This window comes from Malus domestica, chromosome 01 (genome assembly GCF_042453785.1).
Source record: "Malus domestica chromosome 01, GDT2T_hap1".
In the NCBI taxonomy this organism is placed as follows: Eukaryota; Viridiplantae; Streptophyta; class Magnoliopsida; order Rosales; family Rosaceae; genus Malus; species Malus domestica.
The window spans coordinates 24,927,219-24,952,984 of record NC_091661.1 but is presented as its reverse complement, the minus strand read 5'-3'; the positions used below and the strand labels follow the sequence as shown (position 1 = coordinate 24,952,984).

The window sequence follows — 25,766 nt, the reverse complement described above, 5'->3', positions numbered from 1 at the left end:
TTCATACACTTGTATGATTGACATTTTCTATGTAGTTTAATTGTTAACTTGTAATATCACATGATAGTATTTCAATAATACTACACAACAGTTACTCGCCATGAATTCTTGTGAGAAATAATTGTGTTATTTAGAGCATGGTCAAACCATTTTGTTTTTTTAGTTTTTATTTATTTTATTTTTTGTGCTTTAGATATAGAGAAAGTGTACAGAGGAATGAATGGATGAAGAAAGCCGGTGGGAGAGAGAGAATTTTTAGTTTTTAGATTTTTTTTAGTTTTTTATTTTTTTGTAGTAAACCTCGACGGTACGAGTGAAATTTATTGATATTAAAAAAAGAAGTTACACCTAGTCAGGGGACATAAACATTACCTCTCATAAAACAAACAGAACAAAATATAAGAAAATAGTGGGGGCCACACACCTTACTCCTCTTGAAAAAGAAAATACAAGAAAAAGAGGGACATAGACCTTACCTCTCTTAAAAAAGAAAATACATAAAAAAAAGATTGGGTGGACATAGGACCAAACTCCCTACAAAACCTAAAAGGTAAGCACCTGCAAGACAAGCTACAAAGCGAAAAGGAAAATCCAAAAGAATTAGGTAAAAAAGAAAATCACACATCAAGAAGGGGTGACAAACCTATAAGCCGACATGCCTAAGAAATCTAAGTGTGGAAAAGGAAGAATGTCTATAGGAGGAGCAGCATGCCAAACAAGTGAAGACAAGATAAACCTTAAATTGGCTAATTTGTTAGCAATTGCATTCCCTTCTCGAAACGTATGAGAGCAACGAAATACCACGTTTTGCAAATGGAAGATACAATTCTTCCAATGTGTCTGGAGTGACCAAGGAGGAGAAAAAGAACTAGAAGCAAAACAAGATATCATGCTAGAGGAGTCACCTTCAAGCCATAAATTTTGCCAATCTCGCGGGTGAGCCAATTCCATAGCAAGAAAGACAACATGAAGCTCCACATAAAAAGAGATACGATGCCCCAAGCTCAGGGAAAAACCACCAAGAAAATAACTCGTAGAATCTCAGAAAACCTCCTCACATACCGCTGGACCCGAGTTACCTTTAGTTTTCATTTTTCATTTTTTTCCAAATAAAGTATTTACTTTTTAGTTTACATTTGGCGTACCTTTCTTTATACATTGTTTTCTACATCTCTCCAAACTATCTTTCTTCAATCCTAACTCTTTTATATCTCTCAGCTCTCTTATTTATTTTTCTATACCTCCAACACAAAATCAACTAAAATTAAAAATAAAATATTTATCAAACGGACTGGACTTATTGTTTCATAATATAATACACATAGTTACATAGGATTTGTAGGTAAGTAGATACTATTTGCAACCAGAGAATTCAATTTGTTTGAATGGGATAGGCCAACCAACACTAACTTCCCCCGTCTACAAAGCCTGCCACAAGTTGTAGAGGCTGTAGCTGAACACCGTTGGTTTCAAATTTAGAGTCTTGAATTTTATGGCCTCAAAAAAGAAAGAGTCTTTTGGATTTAAAAATAAAAAATAAAAAAATGTTTTTTCCTGGCATTTTCAAACTACTGGGTTTCAGCTTTATAGTCATAGGTTTGTGTAATTATATTTAGATTTGTTTATTAAATATTATTTTTTGTGACACTGAGGACAATAGGTTTAAAATCGATACTCAACGTTGAATCGAAAAGGAGGGAAAATGAGATGAAAGCCGAAAGAAAATGATGCCTTTGCGTTTGCAAAAAGCAGCTTGTACCGCCATCAGATGTTGAGGACCATACAGTGATATAAAGTGATTATACAAAAAAGTCCAAGATTTTAGCTTATGGCTTCTGCTTTCGCAGTCACTGTCCCTAACGGCTATTAACAATCCAAAAGACATGTTTTTATTTTATTTATTTAATGCTTTATTTTGCAGTTGAGACTTGGAGAGGGATATGCAGAAGTGTTCATAAACACTTGGTGGGGCTTTTGTCTTGAGGCCTTCTTCAACCTTTTATGTTGGAAGTTGGGAGTTGGAATTCAACAAATACTGAAAATCAAGCACATCAAGCCCCTTTTAATCCTTCTTGTATAATGGTATCGATAAAGTGTTGATATCATTACTAGTACCTAACAATGAATTTGGCAAGGGTGGGCAATTACGCATCCATACTTTGGAAAATCTCTCTATTGTATCAAATTTTGCCCACCCAACAACTAGGCAAGACAACGAGGGGTGTGAGCTTACAAATTCCCTTTCCCGCCCAAAATCAGCAACCATTTTTATCTTTTCTCCTCCATTCAAACCAATTTCACCCAAATTTATTCCCCTCACTCAACTTCTTTCCTTAATTTCTCCGCGGCTACCATTGCTAATGCCAATCCACCAATAAGAAACTTAGGGACTACACCAAGTTGTTATACCTCGTCCATCCATAGAAAACTTCATGTATTCACCACTATGGATAACATGCCAATAACAAAAATACACTAATACATTATTAATAATATACTAATTATAAAATGCATCAACATGTACGAGAATATCATACACACTAAAAATGAAACATTAACATGGGCCGACTTTGTTCAAACACAAAGGTGAATTTGCGGGTAAAAGTAAAATAATATCTCATAAACCCGTGAGATTTTCACTTTTTACTAAAATTCAAGCAAAAAGTCCAAAAAGAAGATTGGAAGGTGAATACTATATATGGACTTTAGCCATTCTACGAGGTGCTTTTCTTGTAGCTCATGGACCATTTCCTTCTCCACGACCTACTGACCTACCACCTTAAACGGCTACTTATCCAATCTCAAACCCCATTCAAATTTCAATCATATCCAATTACCAAACTACCCTCACCTAATTACTCAATTTTAGTGGGCATATATGGCATTTAAATTTACATTTTGGGTAGTCCAATTGATAACATTTTTTTTGTGGGAATCATTTCATGTGTGATTATTTGGCTAAATCAAGGTGCAACTTGTTGATTTGATGGGTGTGGAAGAAGGGTTGCAAATTCATGCCATTTAAGAGCATCAACATTTCAAGCTTGACCTAACTTGCCTCTTCCATTTAAGTTCATGTATTTATGCTCATGATTTTTCATTTTTCCATTTCTTTGATGAAGAGAAAAACAATGTAAAGTGTCAATGGATTTTAGCCCCAATAGGTTACTTAATGTGAGTAGCATGTAGATTGGTCAATTCGCTCTATCTCGGTATATTTGTAATGTGTTGGAGAATTGTAAGACCTTTCAATTAGAAAGTGAAGTGAATCTTCGGTAAGGGTCATGTGCCGAACTTGTAGGACTATTTGATTAGAAGAAGGGCGGGACCACAAGAGAACACTCCACCATAAAAAACAATATACCTTCTCAATGGAATTTTCTGCAATGTGGGATGAGTTATGTGACATAGTTACAACAATACCTCAATGAATTTGTCTCACATTGAAAAATTTACATCCGACCTCAATAAATTTCTACAAATTAGGAGTTATCTAGGGTTAACCTAAAAGCAATGTATGTTCTCAATAAAAGCAATGACTTTCTACGTGCGGTCATAGTCGATACTTACGAATCGACTGTCTATTAATTATAGCTGATTGACTAAATGATTATTGTCTTAATTAAATTTTTACAAAGATGATATTTACAGACTAAACTTACATTATTAATGGATCCAATCACAATCATAAAATTTCATATATTAACCACAAAACATTTCGAAGAGGAATTGCTCTTCATTGAGTAGCCAAGCATTATTAGTCACTGACTAGCTAGATTTGCCCTCCATTCTCAATGATAGAAATGTGACCAAATAGAAGTCTGAGGGTAAAATTGTAATTACAAGTTGAAAACTCCGTACTCCACCATCCACATGGTCCTGTATTTTATTAATTTTTTGAACGTATTCTCTACACAGAGGGTGAGAGGGAGGGAGAGAGAGAGAGAGAGAGAGAGAGTGAGAGGGAAAGGGATAGGAAAAGAAAAGAAAAGAGACGTTGGCATGCCATGTGACAATTGGCAGTTACCCGCAAGAGTCATGACTCCACCGTCTCTCTTCAAACTCAAAAATCAAATTTTATGAAGAGAGAAGTTCAGAAGAATATAATCCTCTTCTACCCCGAGTGAGTGCTTCACTGTTTGCCTACCATACATGCCCAACTTCACCATTTTCTGAATCAATCCTCCGTAAATTTCAAAACCCACCTCCCATCATCTGAAAACTTCAAATGCACCAAGCTTTGTAGTCCAAATCCATGGCAGAACAAAGCGCCTGAGTTAAATGCTGGCTGATTTACCTTGCTTTCCTTGTGCAACAGCAGCTCAGGCGTTTTCAGAAGTTCAAAAGATGGAGTCTTTAACGAGAAAAAGGGAGAATTTGCAGAAGAAAAGAACTGGGTCCGTCAAGTCTTCAGCTGACAATGGCGGTGGAGGAAGCGAGTCGCTCACCGATTCGAGCGGCGGTGACTCGAGAGAGACTAGCAGTACGAGCCGATCGAGCTCCGAGACTTCCGGTGAGGAACTGAAGAGAAAAGAGCGGTCTTCGCCGCCGCTGCTGGGCTGGCCGATCAGGAAAGCTGAGCTGTGTAAAAACTCGGCTGCTGATTTGGAGGAAGCTGAACGAAAATCCCCAGTTGATGAACGTAAATACAAGGATTTGGCTTCCAAAGTTGCAGGTCAGATTTTGAATTACTCCCATCTTTTGCTTCATTTGGTTGCCGAAAAGTCGTAAAAGTTAAAAAAAAAAAAGGGATAATTTGATTGCGGTCCCTAATCTTTAACATTCTTTGATTAAAACCTTAATAGTATTCAAAGTTTGATCAAGGTCCCTTGACTTTGTACACCTCATTATATTACTATTAATATTTATATTCTTATAGTTTTGCAATTAATTGTTTGATATTTTATGAGATTTATAATCCTATAAATTTAAAATCCTTCATTATAATACTATTAGAAACGGTTATAATAAAAAAATTCAAACATTTTAATTGAATAAATGGATAAAAACTATGTAAAAATAAGAAATAATAAATGGCAAAAGAATGTATCCATAGTGTTAAAAAAATTGGTACATTGTACAAAAAAATTGGTACATTTCACATATAACAAAGTGGTACATTTAATAAAGAAGAATGGGTACATCATAAATAAATTAGGGTACAAATAAAAGATTAAAAATTATGAGTACAAATGAATTTTTAAAAATATAGGTGCTAAAAGAAATTAATAAATGGGTACAAAATAAAACTAAAAAGAAAATACTACAAATTTAAAAAAAAAATGTTGCAAATTAAAAGTGGGTACAAACTAAAAATATAAATATATGGTACAAAGTTTAGGCATAAAACATAAATATACCATATGTAATTTTTCTATCATTGATTAAATATACAATGTCACGTGATGGTATACACATGGGTACAAACACAAATAAAACTTTAAAAAATATGGGCACAAAAAGAAACTAATATATGGGTACAAATTAAAAATGAAAAGAAAATTGGTACAAATTAAAAAATATTTGCAAATTAAAAATTGGTACAAACTAAAAATAAAAATATATGATAAAAAATTTAGCCATAAATATAAATATACTAATTGTAACATTTTTAACACTAAAGGAATATATTTAAAAATAAAAATATTTTATTATTCAAATAATTAATGATGTTATTAATACCAAGGACCTTGATCAAAAATTGAAAATGAATAGGATTTTAATCAATGGAGTAACAAAAAGAAGGATGTGAACCTAATTTTCCAAAAAAAAAAAGATGCTCAGAATTCAAAATTTTGAAACTTAACTGTGTTTTCAGCTCACTTTTAGCTGAGCTACTTCAGAAAACCAAGAGGGGGTTTTGAAAATCCTAAAATTTTCAAGAAAACATTGCAACAATTTAAAAGTTATTTTAAAAAAAAAGGAATTCTGCTTATTTTCCCCGTTTTGTAATCCTTTTGGTACGTTGGAAATTCAAACAGAGATGGATATGATGAGAGAGAGATTTTCAAAGTTGTTGCTTGGAGAAGACATGTCAGGTTGTGGCAAAGGCGTTTGCACAGCGATGACAATTTCGAATGCCATTACCAATCTCTGTGGTATGTTCATCCTCCCAGCTTCTTTTAAATTTGTGATTAATCGAATCAATTTATAGTACCGTATAGTTCAACCATTCCATATTGCATTTTTTGTTTTTAATTAATCAAATTTTATACAACGTGAAGCTACCATTTTTGGGCAACTATGGAGACTGGAACCCTTGCCTGCTGAAAAGAAATCAATGTGGAAAAGAGAGATGGAGTGGCTCATTTGCGTTAGCGATCACATTGTCGAATTGATACCCTCTTGGCAAACATTTCCTGATGGGAAAAAGCTTGAGGTAATCCTTGATGTAGTGTTAAGTCTGTTCAGTGATCATATTTTGCTTTCTCTATCCTTCTTTTAGGAAGATGGAAAAAATTAAAAATGATATTTTGAAGCTTAGATTTCACAACACTAGCTCACCTGACCTAAACGTAATTCTTCGCTTGTTTTTTCTTTCAAATGCCATAACCTTACTTTTTAGGGTCCCCTGCTATGATGGTTATGCAGATTATATGTTTATAACTCTGTATGACACGGTAAATAAATGTGCAAAATCTCGAATGGAGAACCGGTGGCAAGCATGAGCAATCCGTCTAATGTTTGTTGTTTCTTATTGCTGGTGCATTCTGTAGGTCATGACTTGCAGGCCCCGATCAGATCTATTTATGAATCTTCCAGGGCTGCGTAAGCTAGACAATATGCTTCTTGTGAGTCCAAACCTTGATTGTTTCATAATGTACAGTTTTCATTTTTACAAGTCATTATGAGTTTAGGAGTGTTCCTTGTTTCTCTATCCAGGAAATATTAGATAGTTTCACCAATACGGAGTTCTGGTATGTTGATCAAGGAGTTATAGCCCCGGAAGCAGATGGCTCAGCCTCTTTTCGCAAAACAGTCCAGCGGCAGGAGGAGAAGTGGTGGCTACCTGTACCTCGCGTGGCAGCTGATGGTCTAAGTGAAAATTCAAGAAAGCAGTTGCATCACACGCGGGAATGCACAAATCAAATACTAAAAGCTGCAATGGCTATCAACAGCATTACTCTTGCAGAGATGGAAGTTCCAGAGTCATACATGGAAACTCTTCCAAAGGTTTGCAAACCGAACATTCCCCGAACATTGCTGTTATATTAATTTCTTTCGTCAAATCTTTTAAAATTTATTTCTCAATCATGCTTTTTCTAAACATATATAGAAGGTTAATAAATCTAGATTGTAGTTTTGTAATCTGATGTTGAAATTTTTATGATGTGTAATCAACAGAATGGAAAGGCCTGTCTTGGGGACATAATTTACCGATATATTACATCAGACAAATTCTCCCCAGAGATTTTGCTTGACTGCCTTGACCTGTCCAGCGAACATATTGCTCTAGAGATTGCAAACCGTGTTGAAGCATCAATATTTGTCTGGCGTAGAAGAACTCACTCAAAGCCCCCACCTTATCCAAACCGCTCCTCCGCAAAGTCATCTTGGGAGATGGTCAAGGACCTAGTGATCGATGTGGATAAGCGAGAATTACTGGCAGAAAGAGCTGAAAGCCTCCTGCTTTCCTTGAAGCAGCGGTTTCCTTGTCTTACTCAAACTATCTTGGACACGAGCAAGATTCAGTGCAATAAGGTTAATTTTGCTTCCTTTGAAAAAATTTCCTCGGATTCTGTTTATTTCCTTGTATTTTTGTCATAACAATAACACTCCTTGTATTCAAAATTTCAGGATGTTGGAAAGTCCATTCTTGAAAGCTATTCAAGAGTTTTGGAGAGCCTGGCATTTAACATTGTGGCTCGTATTGATGATTTACTATATGTGGACGACTTGGCAAAACAGACAGATAAACTGTCATCAGTTACCGCGGTCAGTGTAATTTCTCGCAAGAAGGGCCCGGTTTCATATCCAGTGCCTCCCTCAAGCACTCCTCGCAAAAGAGCTTCTGCCATAGGCAACTTATCACCTGCACCTTTAATTAGCCCTGCAAGGGGAGAGAGGACTCCCTTTCTCCACACCAATACCAACAAGGACAAGCCTCCCCGCCGCGGCTTTGGAGTGAGGAGAGTCTTGACAAATTACCTTGGTGGTGAAACAAAAGCAAGAATCTGCAGCGACACAATGGAAGGGTCAGTTTCGATACCAAACTTACACGGCACAGAAACTTCGGATCATCTTATGGACTCCTCGTCCCACCAAAATGGGAGAAAATCAAACTAAGCAGATCGCTGAGGTTTGGCGTATTAAATTATGGTCTTCTCTTGAAGTGGTTGAGGCAAGAAGTGGAAAGAAAAGATAGAAATAGACAGAAAATCTCTTGCTGGAACCAAGTATTGATCATGCCTTATGAGAGTTGGGGGAGTTTAATGTATTTGTTAAAGTTCCTGGTTATTTAGATGTTGGTTTGGATTTGAAATGTAGCTAAAAGGATAAAAAATAGAGACACATTAGATTGGTTGTTTAAACTTCTGCAGATAGAATATAGATATGAGATTGCTTGTTCAAATTTTCAATAATGACCTCTTTTTACTCTCTCTCTCTCACACACAAACAAGAAAGGCAAAAAGACTCCCAAGGTTAAGTTTTTTGAACGTAGGACCTCCAAATATGGTGACAGAAATAGTTTATCGATGGGCATGCATATCGACTTTCAAATCAATAACTAAATAACTAACGAAGATCCCACCTGTGGTATTCTTTATATTTAAAAACAATGAAAAAGGTAAAATTAATTTGAAAAGGTGAAGAGAACTTTAATTAAAAACAAATTTGGGTACCCACTACCTAATAAATTTTGAATGCACAAGAAAAACAATTAAAGAGTAAAACACTGTTTTTTAAATATTGTAAAACAACTAACCTAGCAACAAGGTCGTTGTAGTATAGTGGTAAGTATTCCCGCCTGTCACGCGGGTGACCCGGGTTCGATCCCCGGCAACGGCGGTAATTTTTTTTATTAAACTCATCACGATCGTGACACGTGTAGTTCCTCAACGGCCGTCTTTTTCTTTTCCTTTCCTTTTCCTCGTTTTTCCACGAAAGATAAAACGAAAGAACAAATCCATCAACCCAAGTCTGCAACTTTACCAGCTAGTCAGCTCGGCCACCACTGCTCCGATTCCTTACGAAATTACCAAAATGCCCGGCGGAACCACCATCCACCTGACAGCCCTCGACGGCATCGTCAACGTCAACTCCCTCTTCACCTTAGCCGTCTTCATCGGCCTCACCTGGAACCCTTCCGACCCGGAAAACACCCTCATCGAGGCCGACGACCCCATCGCCTGCCGCCCTGGTCCCTCCGTCGCCGAGGATCTCGTCTCCTTCCACGTCTACTCCTTCAGCTCCTTCCTCTTCTCCAGCCTCGTCGCCCTCGGCCTCAAGCAGGCCATCCGGATCACCCGCAGCCCGTCCTACCACCGGCCCGCCGAGATTCTCGTCCGGGTCAACAGCACCCTCCTCCGGATCGGGATGCTCGTCTCGGGTGTCGGTTCGGCGGCCGGTTGCGTGTTCCTGATGCTGGCTCTCATCAACGTGGTGCAGATCAAGCTCGGGACTTTGGCCTGCGGCAGCTTCAACACTCTCGCCGCCGTCGTCCCGCTGGTCATCTTTGTCTCCGTCGCGCTGCTCATCTATGTTTGCACCGTTTTGTACGCTTTTACGCGCTAAATTTCTGTATATTAGTTGTAATTTGATGAATTTTAATGCCTGATTTGGATTAATCCTGAGATTAAGTTCTTAAATTCGTTTAAAACATATAAAGCATGGTGTTTTATAATATTTGTTTGATTTTGTTCACATTAGTGGTGGCACAAGTGGGCAATCAAATTGATTAGTGCTCCACAGTTAGGGTGTGATGGGAATTTGGGGATGAGTGGTAGTACAAGTGGGTGTAGGAAGTGCTAATATTCTAGTGAATCTGTTCATGTTAGCAATTATTCGTTTTTCCCTGTTTTGGATTACTGATGCTATTTCCATCATGATTCAACGAGTGTGGAATGGCCCACCAAGCACCCCCGCACGGGATGTCATTTTGGCGGTATCTTGAGCTAATCATGTGTGTTTAACTGCGTTATTAGCTTGGAATACCGTCGCAGTAGGATCTCATGTGTAGGTATGGGTATGTCCGTTTTCGTTCTCAGCAGGGTGGGGAGGCTGTCATCATAGAGGAGTATTAGTTGCTTGATGATCTCTGGTAAGTGCTAAGTTGGTGACTATGGTTGGGTAGTTCAATAGTTTAACCGTGCTTTAGCGGTTTTTCTTCAGTGCAGTGCTGCACTTGGTGCAAATGCGGTTTCAGTTTTTCACATCGTTCCACTACTGCATTGCTTTGCTCTTTAAAAGTGGTAGCTTGGATCTCTGGACTGGTTTACCACTGACCGAACATAGCGTGCAATGAAGCACCAAAGGAAAACCGATGATTTACAGGGTATCGGTCTATTGATTATAGGTCTAAATGGTCTAGAGGAACAGATTGAGGTAGGAATAGGATGATGCCGTGGATGTCTGTGAGATTGGTCGATGCTGTGTTATCTGTTGCTCAAGAGATGCCCTTGTGTGCCTCTTTTCTGAAAGGACAAAAGTTGTGGAACGGTGGGAAGCACTTTAGTTAGAGGTGATGACTTTCAGTGGCCTAAAGTCGCCAGGTAATCGAAATCCAAGTGCTGCCTCCACCATACCTTGGGGGTTTCATCTTTCGGTAACTAATCAAGTATCCTTTGAGCTGGTTATTGCTGTATAAAAGCAGGAAGTCGAGAAGTGTTTTCTGCTCAGCATTGAAGAAATGGAAGCTCCAATGACTTGTAGCGTTTCTTGCAATTCTCGTCACAAGTCAGTTTAAAACTTTAAAGGGGCAAATGGGGCTGGCAAATGAAGCTGGTTACCTGTGCATCAGCAGCACAGGACCAAAATGCTGCAGTTTCCGCTAATTGCTGCAGCCAAGTAAACAGGATAGGCCACAACCTGTTCATATTTTCATCTTATACATGCCCTGACGTTGAAGCCGCTGACGGTGCCTGGTACAAGGACTGTGAAGGAGTGCAGGGTTTAGGGTTTCAGGTTCAACTTCCATGAATATAGTTAGGTCAAAAACAACACATTCTGTCGCGCAATCCCTGAAGGTCGAGTTCCTAAGTACCGGCTGATTGAACCTTACAAATTCGTACTGATTAGTTAGTAAATTAACACTGCACAAACTAGTGTCTTGAATTTATCAAGGGAAAAGGATTCTCACCGGATCCTTTTCTTGGGGATCCGGGAGATCTCGTGATTATGACCGTTCATCGTACATCCTGCGATCAGTTTTCGTTAGGTATTATTTATATTTAATTTCAAATTTCAAATTTAAAACGATTTCTAATTGCACGATGTACGATAAATGGTCTAGATCACCGGATTCCAGAAAAAGGATCCGGAGCATCCTTGAGAGATCCAAGCTAATATACTATTGCGAGTTATTTATGCACTTAATATCCTGTGTTCGATACCTCCGCTGACGTTTGTAAGATTAGAAAAAGTATAGAAACAATATCTAGACACCTGCTGTATACCAATACTAGGTCCACTGAATTCTGTCGATTAATAAGAAGTCTAAGAAAGCGGCGGTACACCAACCATTTTCAATTCCACTCAATCAACTGAGTAGGACATTGCCTCGTATTTTCTCCATAAAATTCAAATAATATGATCAAAATTATAGCCAAGACTTCGAGTCTCTGTCCCAACCTATTGACTTCTTAGAACTAAACCTTTTGGAGGACTCGATCATTCTTTTAAAAAACTCTTAAAACCAGGTAATCAAGTATTAATTAAACTAATTAATTGGTAATTAACTATTAATTATTCCTATCGTGGTCTTCCGAGAACTTATCTGTATATATGTGCAAATAATGCATTAACAGAATTGTAGAAAATAGACATGGAAGGAGGTGCGATATTGAGGAAGTTCTGGTGCTTGGTGGTGGCTTTGTTTGTAATTTCAGGCAAGAATTGGGGATTAATTGAAGGGGTTGATGGGGCTGCCGGCGGTGACTGTGGGGAGATGGACCCGGACGTTCTGGTGTACAAGCTAGCATCGTGTGCGGCGTCGTCACAGGACAAGAACGTGGCGGTTCCTAACAAGTGCTGTGCTGTGGTGAGCAAGGTACGCACAAACTGCCTTTGCTCCATCTTACTTTCTAAAGAAGCCAAGAGCCTTGGAATTAGGCCTGATGTTGCAGCCACTATTCCCAAACGTTGCAATGTTGCCAGACGTACTAGGGGCTACAAGTGCGGAGGTACATACGTCTCTATCTTTTTAGTGAAACGTTCTCTTGTCAGAGTTATATTGCTGGGTTATGTATTCATGAACATGATTATTAACAATTTAGATTCACAGTCTTGCAATAGAAGAGACGGATGTTAATTCAAATTGCCTAAATCTTGATTTGCTAGCTCGTAAGAGACTTTTCATTTTGGTGATTTGCAGCTTTTATAGTGCCAGCTTGAAGGCATACAGAAGATCATTAGTGATGCTGCCAGCCATGGTTCTCAAGTAAACTTGATTAGTAGAACTCTTAGTGATACTATAATTCAGCTTAATTACAAGTTTGCTGGCTATAAACTTGAAGAAACTTACTATTCACTAATAAAATTTTGTCGTCCTTGCTTTATATACTTGAAAATAAGAATTCTTACATTCCAGCCGATCGCAGTTTGATACATGTAAATTTCTTTTTGTGTTTTCGACAAGTTATTTTACTGCACGTCATATGTTTGGCAGAAATATTGTAGGAATATTCCTACTTTTAGAAATAATTGGGAAGGAGCCAAGCAAATTTGCATTTAGAATGTCACAGAAAAAGTTGCTATGTCTTCATCATATATGGATTTGATCACTAGAATTAATTAGATAAGGATTGAAATTCAAAAAAGCACAAGGGGCTAGTTAATTAGTACATGGAAAGTTCTCACAAAACAAAGTACATCAAAGATGATATTCATAAGCTCATATCCATATATAGTTAAACTTGGCCTACTTGACTAACTGGGATAAAAAGAACCCAACAAGCTAAGTTTCTGGATTAGTCCTGGCTGTTCTACTAGCTCTATCTGCCATGCTATATACGTACCATATATAACACCACCATCTTTATTTGTTTTCTCTTAGAAGATATTAGTGTTTTACCTGCAACATAACAAGCATTTTTTCTGCGTCAGAAGAATATCTAAGAACAATTCTTCAAATAGTTATATTGCTTTTATCACTTTGAATAGCATCATTCGTACTTATTAAAGGATGCGATAAATGGTAAATTTTTGATGTGACGTGACACCATCTCATTGTTTTGATATTTGGTATTTTATGAACACCCAGCATAGAATAATTAATAAATAAATACATATGTTATAACATGAGCATACCAATAACACTATTTGATGATTATAATTAAGACATGTTAATGTGGCAAATAAGACAAAAGTTTCATTAACCATTTAGGGGTAGGAAAAGTAGTGTTACCTGCTAATAGGTGGCCGGAGCAAACAGTTAGTAATAAAGTGAACCTGCAGAAATAAGACATCAAACGTACATATTAATTATGCAGAATCAACACTAATAATAATCTTCATTAAGTAATAAGCCAACAAATATATCATACCTTGCCACCAGTTTCCTCTCGAAGCACTGTTTGCATTATTCCCATTTGCATCGTCCTCACCGCCATCTTTCTTATACTAAAATTGGATTACAACAATATGATTAGTGTTTATTTCATAAAAATCGAATAAACAACCTAAACACAACCCCAATTTTTGTACTTACAGTATGCTGCTGATGGGATTCAGTGGTCCTCGTTCTTGGACTATAATTTTCTTGGCCGCCATAGTAGATTGATGAACTGAGGTTGCATGGATCCGCAGCTTCGTTTTGATACATATTGGAAGCTTTGCTGGTTTTGTTTTCACCCTTATTATCCGAAAAACTTGGACTCCCGTACTTACCAGCTTGATCTCCAAAGTCCTGCCTTCTCTCCTTCCCAACTCCCTGAATCAAAATTTAAACCCACGGGTTAACACACAAAAAAATGTAATTTGTTGACAGATGTATATGTCTCGCATCGAAAACCTGACCGAGAACTTGTTTGATAATCGTTTTGGTTAAAAAACTAAAATAAAATAAAGCAAAACTCTAAGTCAACTTTTGAAAACACAAGAAATAGTTTTCAGTTTTGAAAACAATCACTGAACAAGTTTTCCACTTTCAAGAAAAAATAGAAAATAGAAAATGAAATGATTATCAAATGATAACCCTAAATAAGTGATAAGCATTTATATACCGTTGAGGGGACGGGTGGGAAAATGGAGCCAAAGAATCCGGAAGGGGATGATGAAGAAGATGACGACGAGTCCTTGGGACCAAAGAGATGATCCAGACTCCTTGATGATGACGAAGAAGAAGAAGAGCCATGGCTTGCACCACTTCCCACTTTCTTCTTGTTCTCCATAGTAGTTAATTAGTGAACTGAAGCTAAAGCTGGTATGTTACAAAAGCTGCTTTCAGCTTTGTCAACCAACGAACAGATTATAACTACTGCTTTTTGATAGTTGTTGATAGTTATCTCTTAATGGTCAAAGACTCGGAAGCAGAAATTGGATAAGGTTTGCAGAATCAGAATTCAGAAACCAACAACTTAAAGAGATAAAATTGAGGGAGGGCAGATAGGAAGGAGGAAAGAGCACGTGAAGTTTTGCAGATGCGGAGAGTGTGAAGGTGTCACTGGCTATTTATAAACCCAAAAAGAGAGAGAAAAAATAAACTAGAGTTAGCTCTAAGGTTGGACTGGTTTGATTTATTTTTTCGTATCCATAATACTCTCTTACCGAGTTTTATTATTGTATTCTTAGTATTAAATGTGTATACAATTATTTACTTTATATCATAGCTACATGAAACATTAATTAAGTGATTGAGTCTATTATAATATGTAAATTAATTAATAACACCACATATCAGTGTAACGCGTACTAATGATTTGCATGCATAGATGTTAAACCCATCATTTTGTATCTGTTCCCATGTGCCTTTTATTAAGTTTATTGTCTAGGTGACAGATGGGTGTATCAGTTCGTCCCCTAGCGGACATCCTGCCAACTCTAAGCCCGTACTGCCACGTGCCCCATCCTACATCAGTCTTTGACCTGTATAAATTTTGTTCCATTAATGTGCTTTGCTTTGCTTTGCATGAGTGGTAGTCTCAGATATTGTTCTGAGAGAGAGGGAGAGTCTCATGGTTTCATAGGTGAGGAGAGGATAAACGGATAAGGTGTTTTCTTTTGGTTCAACTGGAGCTTTGATAGGAGGATATGCCCGTACATAAACAAGTTTGACTCCTTAGACGTTTAGAACAAGGCCATATTGCATGTGTGCTTGTCTACCTTGAAATAAAGGAATCGGCATCGAATGCAATAAGATATATAGAACTTTTGAACCATTATTTTTCTTGATTAATATTAGATATAACTAAAATGTGTTAATAAAGAACACTAAACTTTGTATGTGTAAGAGAACAATGTGTTTTGCTCGCGAGTTAGGATTAACTGAAGTATTTTTTAGCGGGGTGTGCTATCCACACACCCATTTTTACTTCTCCCACACCCTTGTTAATTTTTGTCCTTTGATCTTCTTCAATTCATCTGATCCGACGGTCGAAAATTAAAAGGGTGTGAGAGAAGTAAAAAGGGGTGTGTGTATATCACATCCTTTTTTTAGCCTAGTAGGATGATAAACACAGAGTAAGATTTATATCTTTTCTGATTAAGTGCAACTTTTTTATTATTATTTTTTTCAATTAAAAAAATGTCACAATCGTCGAAATTCCTTAAAAAACATGTACATAGAAATAACTTATACATTTAGGGTGCGTTTGTTTGTCCTCACTAACTTTCACTAGACCGGATTGGACTTGTGTTTGTTGCACGCAAGACTAAGTTTAATGAGATTAAAAAGGGCTTGCCTCGACTAAAACCTTGCTAAGACTCCCCCTGAAAAGCATGTGATTGGTTAAGACCGTGCTTCGCTTCGACCTCGACTTGTCTGCGATTGGCGACGGACCTGCATCACCGCCTATGGTCTCCGTCAAAACCCAAATCCCCAATAGACGGGATCTTTGTGACCCCATTGGTGGGTGAGGAAGGAAAGGGATCCTCACCAGATCCCTTCCACCAAATCCACTAAATCAATTAATCCGGGCCCTTGAAATTTGATCTAACGGCTACAAACAGGGGGTCCGTTTAAAAGTTATAATAACTTTAACCGTTGGATCAAATTTCAAGGGCTCGGATTAGGTGATTGGGTGGATATGGTGGAAGGGTCCGAAGAGGATCCCTTTTTGGTGAGGAACACGACAAGGAGAAGCGTGAGGAGGCTTATGAGCCACCCAGTGCGCTTGAAGGAATATGGGAGGCCAAGAACGCCAACGCTTATGACGATGAAGACGTTGGTGAAGGTCTTGGATTGGTACGACAGCTTCTTGGGGCCGCGGATCAATGGCGTGTTCTCCGCCACAGTAGCCTGAGACGTTGGACGACGAGGTTGCCTCCTTGTTGCCACCTATGTTTTGATCTTTGTTTTGATTTGGTTTTGACTTTTAAATTGGGCTTTGATTTTGAATAGATTTTTGATTTGATATGGAATTAGCTTTTGATTTGATCTGCGATTGTGGAATTGGGAGTTGGCTTTTGATTTGGTATGCAATTGTGGAATTGGAGAAAATTTTCATTGTGATCGAAATACGAGTGGTACATCATACGTTTTCATTTAAGTGGTGGGAATATTTTTTTAAAGTTATTAACTTTTAAGAAACATATCCCACAATTTGTATAGTGACATATGATGCACTATTTCGTGTTCTAATCACATTAAAAAATCTCTAGTGGAATTGGCTTTTGCGAGAGAGGAAGTTTTTAGAAAAAAGAAATCGAAAAAAAGAGAATTAATAATAAAATATTAATAGATATGGATTAAATAGAATTAGGCTTTTTTTATTAGTATCCCACATAATGTTGAATGCACCCCACATTAAAATTTAATATTAAACTGCTTATGTAACTTACTATACAATGATAATTTTGACGTTATGAGGTTTAAAGAAAATAAGAAATTTCTAAATACACCATATTATTTATCTTCTTCAACTATCAAAAGCCTTCTCACCCTCCACTCCATTGTTGAATAAAATTCTAACTATTGAAACTATAAATACGTTGATTGAGAAAAAAATTACAATATCAATATTTCGGAAGCTTCACATGAGGTAAAATTTCATATTTTTTATTGTTTTAATTATTCAACGACATCGGTAATTATTTAAGCCTGCTTTTGCTTTCCATACTACCAATTTCATAGGAGGCCAACCCAGCAACGTCTTTTTCGTTCTTATTCATCTTCTGGGGTTTACTTTTGCTCTGTTAGGTTCCTCCCAGTTGCCTTTTTTACCAGAAATCTATTTTTTAGCAAAAGGCTTAAGAGACAGAGAAAATGAGATTGGTTGTGATGACCCAATGAAATTCAAGCTCAATAGAACGGATTGTAGGCTTCTCTTTTAAGAGAATGTTAGGCTTTTAATCCTAAGTCAATTTAATTTATTAAAATTGAAAATGGGTATTATAAGATTTGAAGAATGTGGGGTGTATAGAAAATGTGGGGTGCAGGTGAAAAATATTAGGTGTATGAGAATGTGGGGTGGAAGGGTATTATGAGAAAATATGTGGGGTGTATTAAGATAATTTTTAATTGAAAAAGCAAATATGGAGTGTATTAAGTATGTGGGGTTTAATCAACAATATGTGGGGTGTTAATAGAATAAGCCATAATATTAATATTAGAATTTGTTAATGATGCTGCTTTTTAGTCCGACACTGCATTAAATACTTCTAGCTTAATATAATCTAATGCATTCCAGCTTTAGTCCCTTAAAAAAACTAGACCACTTTCTTCAAGACATATATATGTCATTATTTAAAGTTATTGATCGAAAGATAATGTTCTAATTGGGTGTGCTAAAGGTGACTAATTTGTCTTTTTAAAACATAATTCTAGGATATCGAAAGAATATAGGATCGAAAGAATATCTCATGATCAACATGGCTACTAACAAAAGATATTCCACGTGGTCAAATGGTGCGGCGTTGCTTAGAAAAATATCAAACCCATGGATTCCTCAGGCTTCTCATATGTGCTTACAACGTATGCTAATTCGTTTAGTTAATGATTTGGATAAAGGTGGCATCAAGTTATTATAGTACTGACTAATCCCTTCCTTTCTGTTCTACCAACCAGAAACTTTATTTGGATGATTGTAATCAACCAATGAAGGGATTACAAGTAATGATGTTTAGACGCGTAAGCAATGTTAGGATACTATATTTAAATCACATTATCTTGAAGATACGGTAGTTAAAAAATTTCAATCTTTGAAGTTTGAAATCATCATGCCTTTAGGTTCCTTTTGGATAGCTTAGGATAAGCACTGCATCTTCCATTACATGCATCGGTATATTTTCCCGGAAAAGTTGATCACATTTTTCTAAAATCCAGAGAAAAGTTTTTCCATTTGTGGATCTATATGATGTTGGATAACTCCATTTCCTGTCATATCTATGCACTGCATCCTTATCTGAAGAAGAAAATACAGATTTTCCCTCTCCTAACCGATCCTTTGCACATGGCATCTTGCTAATTTAGAACATGTCGGCAGTAGTGGCTTGTCCACCGGATGGATCCTAGTTTTGATCAAGATTCTAAAAATTACTAGGTGCTAGTCGGGCGGCGAGTTGGCGCCTAGCGTCTAGACGGTTAGGCAGGGTCTAGGTGGGCGCCTAGGCTGCCTAGACGGATTTAGATAAATTTCTTGTATATCTTGTAATAAGTGCATATTGACACTTACAAAAAATTATACTTGTATGAAATCCATGGATAAGATTTAGTCTCTCTAACAAAACTAACATTACACATATACAACATATTTACTAGTGAAGAGGGTAACTATTTTTATTTTATTTTATTATAATTATAAGTTGGTAGTTGGTAATTAATTGGAGACTGAAAGTGGGTAATTAATAGTGGAAAGTAGTGGACACCGGTCAAAGAGAAGGGATGGGTTATTGACGCCTTGGAAATTGTGAAGGCCTTTATCTTTTCTGTTTCCTCTTCCTCGCCTTTGATTGCTCCGCCCATCTTCTTCATCCTTTGTAAAATTTCCCTGCTCCCCCCATCTGTTTTTTCCTTTGTAAAATTTCCCAAAACCTCAAGCGCATCAAAGAAATCTTCTAAAACGTTGCATTCTCGGTCGAAGAAATCCCAACTGTCAAGGTCAAATTCTTGTTTATCCTTACAATTGCAGATTCGTTATTTAAATTCTACATTGCTCTCTCTCTCTTCAATATTATGTGAATGCCTCCTCTTTTAGGCGATGCTGTGAAACAACGATATGTATATATATTTTTAACATAACCGCCTAGTCCGCCGCCGAGGTCGCCTAGCCCGTTTAGTTGGCCGCCTAATACCGTTACCGATTTGTTGAATGCTTTTGGAATAATCACGACAGCAGCCCAACACCTAGCGCCTAACCTGCTTTTTAGAACAGTGGTTTTGATATTAGTGGGTTTAGGTTGGACATTTGACAGTTCCAGTTCAACCCAATTCTTGTAGTAGAAAGGTTGGCTTGTGCCAGAGTTGATGTCCAACCAATATTTGAAGGACAAAGAAAAATGAGTTATTCATTTGAGGTCAATGTTAAATGTTTAACATAGATTTCAATCAATTAACATTTTGTCTAGTTGGTGCTCCAAAATGATTAAATGTGACTCACTATTTTGTAGTAATCAACTAATTCTACTAAACTACGGGGGAGGGGTAATCGAACTTGGGTATATATTGGTGATCACATTATTCCCATCTCATGAGAATATTTAATTAGGATGATACTTGCATCCACCTCATGAGTGAATTACCTTATTCATAGACATACAAGTAACCTGTGAGTGGATAAAGTGGTGCGTCCATAAAAGTCAATGTAAGTATTATCGAGATGGTTATCGTCCCGAATCAAATCTGCTAAAAGAAGAAAATTATCCAACGTACTTGACCATGGCTGTTGAAAAACTAGAAAGCCAGGAGCCAGTTTGAAGAAAAGTTTCGAAAGAATGTCATTTTTACTTCATTCAATATCTGTTTGTAGGGGAATATGGTACCAAAGCATATTAATTTGTGGTGTCATTTCCATGTCTAGATTTTCCTATAGATATTTGCTTTTGAAAAGAAAACAACTTGACCTACATCACATGCCATGCACGATATTGACCCTTAGATACATCCGAAAGCCAAGACACGTGCTTATTTGATCATGGTCGGTCGCATGTTATTATATGGATAATGTTAGGTAGATAAAACAATTTTAATTGAATTTGTAAAATAAATAATATATCCTAAGTAAGAAATAAACACGTTACAATAATGTATCACAAGTAAGAAATAAACATGTTAATTAACATTTAAGTAATAATCCAATCATCAACACCACATCATTTGATTTACAAAATTTAGTTTAAAAATTTATCCTAATGATATATGCTCAAACAAGTGACAGAGTGGGAAGTGAGAAAAGGCAGCTTGCAAATATTCCTAAACGACATCACTCGATCGACTATTGTACTTAGCATAACATGGTAGGGCACGCATTGTAAGTACGTATATTGATCGATGCATGATCCTGTATTACGAACCATGACCGATCGATATGATGCTACTCTAATATTTTTCATGCGAGTTATTTGCGAATGTTCCTCTGTAATATAGAACATGAATGGAAATTTCCTAGCTTCTTGTTGTTTAATTAAGAAAGTTTATACTGAAGTTTTTCTCGTTGCCGTAGTGCTAGCCAAACCTGTATAAATAGGCAACGAGGGATGGGGCTTTGTCTATCTATACCTATCAATCAACATATATGGGAGAAAATCGATCTTTCCCATGTAGACCAAAAATGAACAACCAAAGATACACTTAGATTGCACACAGATAACCATATATACGTCCTTAAATGGGTACGTTTCAAATTTCAATGTATTGCTTCCTATTAAGGGTTCATAAATATCATCATCTAGAATATATCATCATGATCAATATGTTACGTTTTTTTTTTTTTTTTGTTAATTTTTTTATCACCATTCTCAAGTAATGGTCTCATCGCCCTACTTATTAGTTTTTACAGTTAAATGAATTTAAATTTTTAGATTTGTATTTATACACTACACATATTTTAAAATTTAAACTCATTCAACAGTAATAAATAGGGTGGTTAGCATCGCCATCGCCATTATTTGAGAGTAATGGGCAAAATATTATCATTATTCTTAGAACATCCCCAATGAAAAACGCAAAATGTCTTGAAATTGACATTTTACAATTTTTTCTTGAACTCCGATGATAGTGTGACAACCTGTCCCTAATTTTACAATTTTATAAATTTTAAAAGAGTGATTTGACGAAAATGCCCTAGAGGTGAGATTGTTGACTTTTGTTGACTACCTTTTTGTGATGTGTACGAGCTACTATTTTATCGTATTCTAGAAATACTCGATGGTATGAATGCGTAGGCGCAAGCGAAATCGAATTTGGACCTATGATGAAGATTTTATGAAACTATGAAGTAGAAGGGCATTTTAGTAAATTCATTATTTCAAATATTCACCCTTACTATTTTATTATTTTTAGTGGGATATCTGTGTTCGTGGGACCCATCCACGTGGGTCTCCTCTCCTCTTTGTCCCCGTATCCTCTCATTTCCACTCTTCCGGACCTCTTTTTCTTTCAACTCACATTTCTTCACTCTTTCTCACTCACCTAACTCTCTTTTTTCACTTTTTCTCACTCAAACTCTCTCTTTTCTCTACACACACCAAGAGACCATGCACCACATAACACACTCGCCACCTCTTCGGTGAACTCCACCTGAACCACCACCGCTATCTCACTGCCTGGACGAGTTCCACGAAACCCAGAAGTTGGGGAAAACCCCCCAGGCTTTCTAGTCCCTATCTTTTTTGCAAATCGTGACCAACATCTCCTTCTTCCTTCCGTTTTACTGAGGACGTTGGCGCGATAGAGCCGCTGTTTCCCTATCGATCTCATATCACCACCATGCCTCACGTGTTCTTCCTCGAGCTCTGGAACGAACATCGGTACCATGTTTTCCAGCAAACTCAAGAAGCTCAACCACGGTGAGTCTTGGGACCCCCCAACCTCAAATCCTTTTTATTTCGAAGTTTTATATTGTTTTTCAACCTTAAAATGAGACTTGGGGGAAGGTTAATACAGATTGGACGAAGGGGAGGATTTTCCAGATTTTTGGAAAACTAAGAGCCTTGGCCATCCTACCACTTTCAGACCAAATTCTCGGTCAACCCCGATCACAATTGGGCTTTCAATGGGTATAGACCTATTCCTTACACTTCTAACTTCATTTAGGTTTTTGTACCATTGATTTTGATGGAGAATCGAGCTCGATAGGAGCTTTGGAAGTCGGAACAAAAACCTGCAAAACGTAGGCCTTCGCGAGGATGGTGAAACTGTCGTACTCGTAGGCACGTGAGGGAGGCACAATGTGGTGGCACTTGTGGCGCGTGGTTGCCAGTGCAGCCACCTGGTGGCAGCGCGTGCGGCAATGCGTGGAGGAACTCGAAGTCCATCCTTAGGTTTCTCGACATGCCAAATCCGAATCCGCCGTCCGTTTTATGAAATTCTATAGTTTTAAAATAGTTCCTTTATTAGCCGTACTTTGTACGAAAATGCGTAATTACGTTAGTACATTATATTTACATAAATGGTTTCATTTTTAGGTGAAACGTGATAGGAGCATATTTATGCGACTTAGTTGGCTTGTTCTTGTGCATTTATGTCGTGTTTCCTTAGTTATTTTAATGTTTAAAGTCATTTTCGTGTGTTTTCAGACTCTAAGTACAAAGTATGCAAGAAGATGCATTTTGGAGGCCTTTGGAGCATGTTTCGGGCTTGGAATGGATAGCAAATGCATGGGCCAAGTGGATGGACGAATTTGAGAACTAAAGAGGCCAAGAATATGAAGAATTATGGTCCAAAAGATGAAGAAAACAGCCCAAAAATCTGTCACCCCAACTTGCATTCCTTGCCATGCAAACCACATAGAATTCCCTTTGGATTCCATGCCATGCTTGATCACTCTTGTCCTCTACATAATTTCTAATTTCATGCTTCAACTCATTTAATTATTACACTCAATTGCTTGATACCTCTTGTTCCCTTCACTCATTAGATTTTAGACAACATTTACATCCATTACATGCACCAATTGATGCTCCATCATTCACATTTGGAATCCCATGCCTTGTGTACCACATGTTGCTGCACCTTTGACCCATTTATTGACACATTTTCACCTCCCTTTCCATCTCTATGCAATGTACACAATCATTCATGCTCCCTAGCTTCAAGACCACTCCATTTTACCCTTCACACTTTGCATCATCACTTCATTTTCACCCTTGGACCATTGCACACCACACACACAAATTACCATGCTTTTCATCCTTAACCTAACCTGATTTTCTAAGGTTTTTGGGGCCTATAAATACATGTTTACACCCCTTGGCCAAAGAACAATCCCCCATATTCATCATTTTATCACAGAAATTCGTCCATACACACCCTAGGAAGCAAAACACCCCAAAAACACCATTCTAGTGCCTAGAAAACATAACAGCCACTCCACCTTCTTCCACCCTCTTTGCCTAGTTCTCCACCACCTTCCAACCATCAAACACTCTTCCACACTCACCCTAAACCCTTCCACAAAATTCCCCATCCATTCTACACCATAAATCCACCCAAAAATCTGTCCACAAGCTTCATGCCGCAAGCAAGGGAAAGGAGGAATCTTGGATGCACTTGCTACCAAGTTGGAGCATTTTAGGTGTTTTCTTTCCTTTGATTTTAATGTCTAATTTTATGTATCTTTGCTTTGTGAGTATGAGGAACTAAACCCCCCTTAGTTGGGGGGTGATTCGAAACCATGTACATGCTTGCAATATGATTTGATTACATTCAGTTGTTATTTCATAAGTTGCGGATTCAATTCGTTCATCTACTTGATTGATAACTTATTTGTGTATGTTGATTGAGAGTGCACGCTTAGTTTTCATGCATGAATATGATGCTAGATTATGAGGGAGTTTCACCTAATAGTTACAATCTTATAATCACAAGTAGTGAAGGTCGCTTGAAAACGATCGCGTTGAATGAATTCTTGGCACTAGTTTCATGCTCATCATAGTAACGAATGCCTCGTCAACACTTATAGTTCTCATTGTGCTTCATGATTCTTGATTGTATCTTTATTGTGCTCATCACGTAAGGAACCTTCGAGGAATGCTTTGAATTGTTGTATGCGCTTTCCCATCCAATTCATTAACTTAAGGAGAACTTGAAGGTTAATTTAAGCGTATCTAATTAACTTGGGGTGTTGAGTTTCATAATTTATTGAAAGAACAACTGAAAATCATTTTGTTTGCAAGTGTGTCATGTGTGGAGAAGAACCTCCTAACTAGCCTTTTATCCATCCTTTTCATCCAAAAACGTTTTACAATCTGTTTTATTTTAAAGTTTCTGTTTTGTTTTCAATTTTCGTCCAAAACAAATCCCCCTTTATTTTGAAGTCTTAGATTAGTTAGAAAGTGTTTTGATTTGTGTTTCTAAGTGTTTTGATTCAAGTTTTCATCCAACTTCGTCCAAGTTCTTGTTAGGTTCTCAAAACTGCCCAGAAAGTGGTTTTTAGGCAGTTTTGAGTCATTAGGTTGCTGTTTTGAGTTTTATGTTTGTTTAAGTATTTTAAAGTATAGTTTTGCATTCTTTGAGTCTAGTTTAGTGTTTTAAATTTTGTTTTTATGTTTTTAAGTCAGTTTTCAAGTGTTTAGCAATCCCTCCTAATCCCCGGCCTAGAACGATCCCTACTTACATACTTTACTACAATTGATAAAAAGAGGGTTTAATTTTGTGTGTTAACTTATTTTACGCATCAAATTTTGGCGCCGTTGCCGGGGATTAGCAACTTTGCTAATCTCTTGGATTGTTTTCTTTCGAATTATTGTATTTTGTTTAAGTTTCTGTTTAAGTTGCTGATTTGTTTTGTTTTCTTTGTTTTTAGGTACTAGTTTATGACCCGTAGCTCACAACCTGTTCGTGAGCATATCTCCGACTTTGACGGTGATTTTGAGAGGACTTTGAGAAGGAAAAAGAAATTGCAAGAGTCTAATCCTCCTAGTCCCGAGCCTGAATTAGAAGAGCAAGAAGTTGAGGTTGAAGAGAAGGCCACGACACAAGTGGGTGGAGAAGAGCAAGGTATAGCCATGGACAACCGTACGCTCAAGGAGCTTGCCGCCTCGGGTTTGGATAATGCCGCACCATTGTGTATCCAATATCCCATGGCTGCTCAAGGTAAAACTGAAGAGTTCGAGTTAAAGTCAAGTTTGCTCCACCACATTCCAAAGTTCCATGGGCTGTCCATGGAGGATCCGAACAAACATTTGAAGGAATTTGAAGTGGTATGCTCAAGTATGACTCCAGTTACCGTTGACGGAAGTATTTTAAAGATGAAGGCTTTTCCATTCTCTTTAATGGACAAAGCCAAGGATTG

General features: G+C 37.3%; 4 protein-coding genes and 1 non-coding gene across 6 annotated transcripts; 4 read left to right on the top strand and 1 right to left on the bottom strand.

The window, feature by feature from the left end:
- The first annotated feature begins 3,899 nt into the window (after positions 1-3,899).
- Positions 3,900-8,595, top strand: LOC103435596 (rop guanine nucleotide exchange factor 7-like). Its single transcript, XM_070819188.1, has 7 exons — positions 3,900-4,675; positions 5,982-6,098; positions 6,225-6,379; positions 6,717-6,791; positions 6,883-7,173; positions 7,345-7,701; positions 7,798-8,595. Exons 1-7 carry the CDS (start codon positions 4,282-4,284, stop codon positions 8,284-8,286), a joined length of 1,878 nt encoding a protein of 625 aa, XP_070675289.1. The 5' UTR covers positions 3,900-4,281; the 3' UTR covers positions 8,287-8,595.
- A 322-nt stretch (positions 8,596-8,917) lies between these two features.
- Positions 8,918-9,846, top strand: LOC103435586 (uncharacterized). The gene has a single exon (XM_008373976.4). The coding sequence runs from the start codon at positions 9,205-9,207 to the stop codon at positions 9,733-9,735; it is 531 nt and encodes a 176-aa protein (XP_008372198.1). The 5' UTR covers positions 8,918-9,204; the 3' UTR covers positions 9,736-9,846.
- Positions 8,938-9,009, top strand: TRNAD-GUC (transfer RNA aspartic acid (anticodon GUC)). The gene has a single exon. It is a non-coding gene; the product is annotated as a tRNA-Asp (tRNA).
- A 1,852-nt stretch (positions 9,847-11,698) lies between the features above and the next one.
- On the top strand, positions 11,699-12,716 carry LOC103406362 (uncharacterized). Of its 2 annotated transcripts, XM_008345355.4 has the most exons (3): positions 11,699-11,858; positions 11,967-12,341; positions 12,533-12,716. In XM_008345355.4, the coding sequence occupies exons 2-3, from the start codon at positions 11,984-11,986 to the stop codon at positions 12,550-12,552; spliced, it is 378 nt and encodes a 125-aa protein (XP_008343577.1). In that variant the 5' UTR covers positions 11,699-11,858; positions 11,967-11,983; the 3' UTR covers positions 12,553-12,716. The 2 variants fall into 2 exon arrangements, with proteins under 2 accessions (XP_008343577.1, XP_070675299.1); XM_070819198.1 differs by lacking the exon at positions 11,699-11,858 and having other exon boundaries at positions 11,953-12,341.
- A 226-nt stretch (positions 12,717-12,942) lies between these two features.
- On the bottom strand, positions 12,943-14,803 carry LOC103406361 (uncharacterized). The gene is made up of 5 exons (XM_008345354.4): positions 14,382-14,803; positions 13,868-14,089; positions 13,704-13,779; positions 13,565-13,608; positions 12,943-13,231 (listed from the first exon to the last, which is right to left on the bottom strand). The coding sequence occupies exons 1-4, from the start codon at positions 14,547-14,549 to the stop codon at positions 13,592-13,594; spliced, it is 483 nt and encodes a 160-aa protein (XP_008343576.1). The 5' UTR covers positions 14,550-14,803; the 3' UTR covers positions 12,943-13,231; positions 13,565-13,591.
- Positions 14,804-25,766: the final 10,963 nt, after the last annotated feature.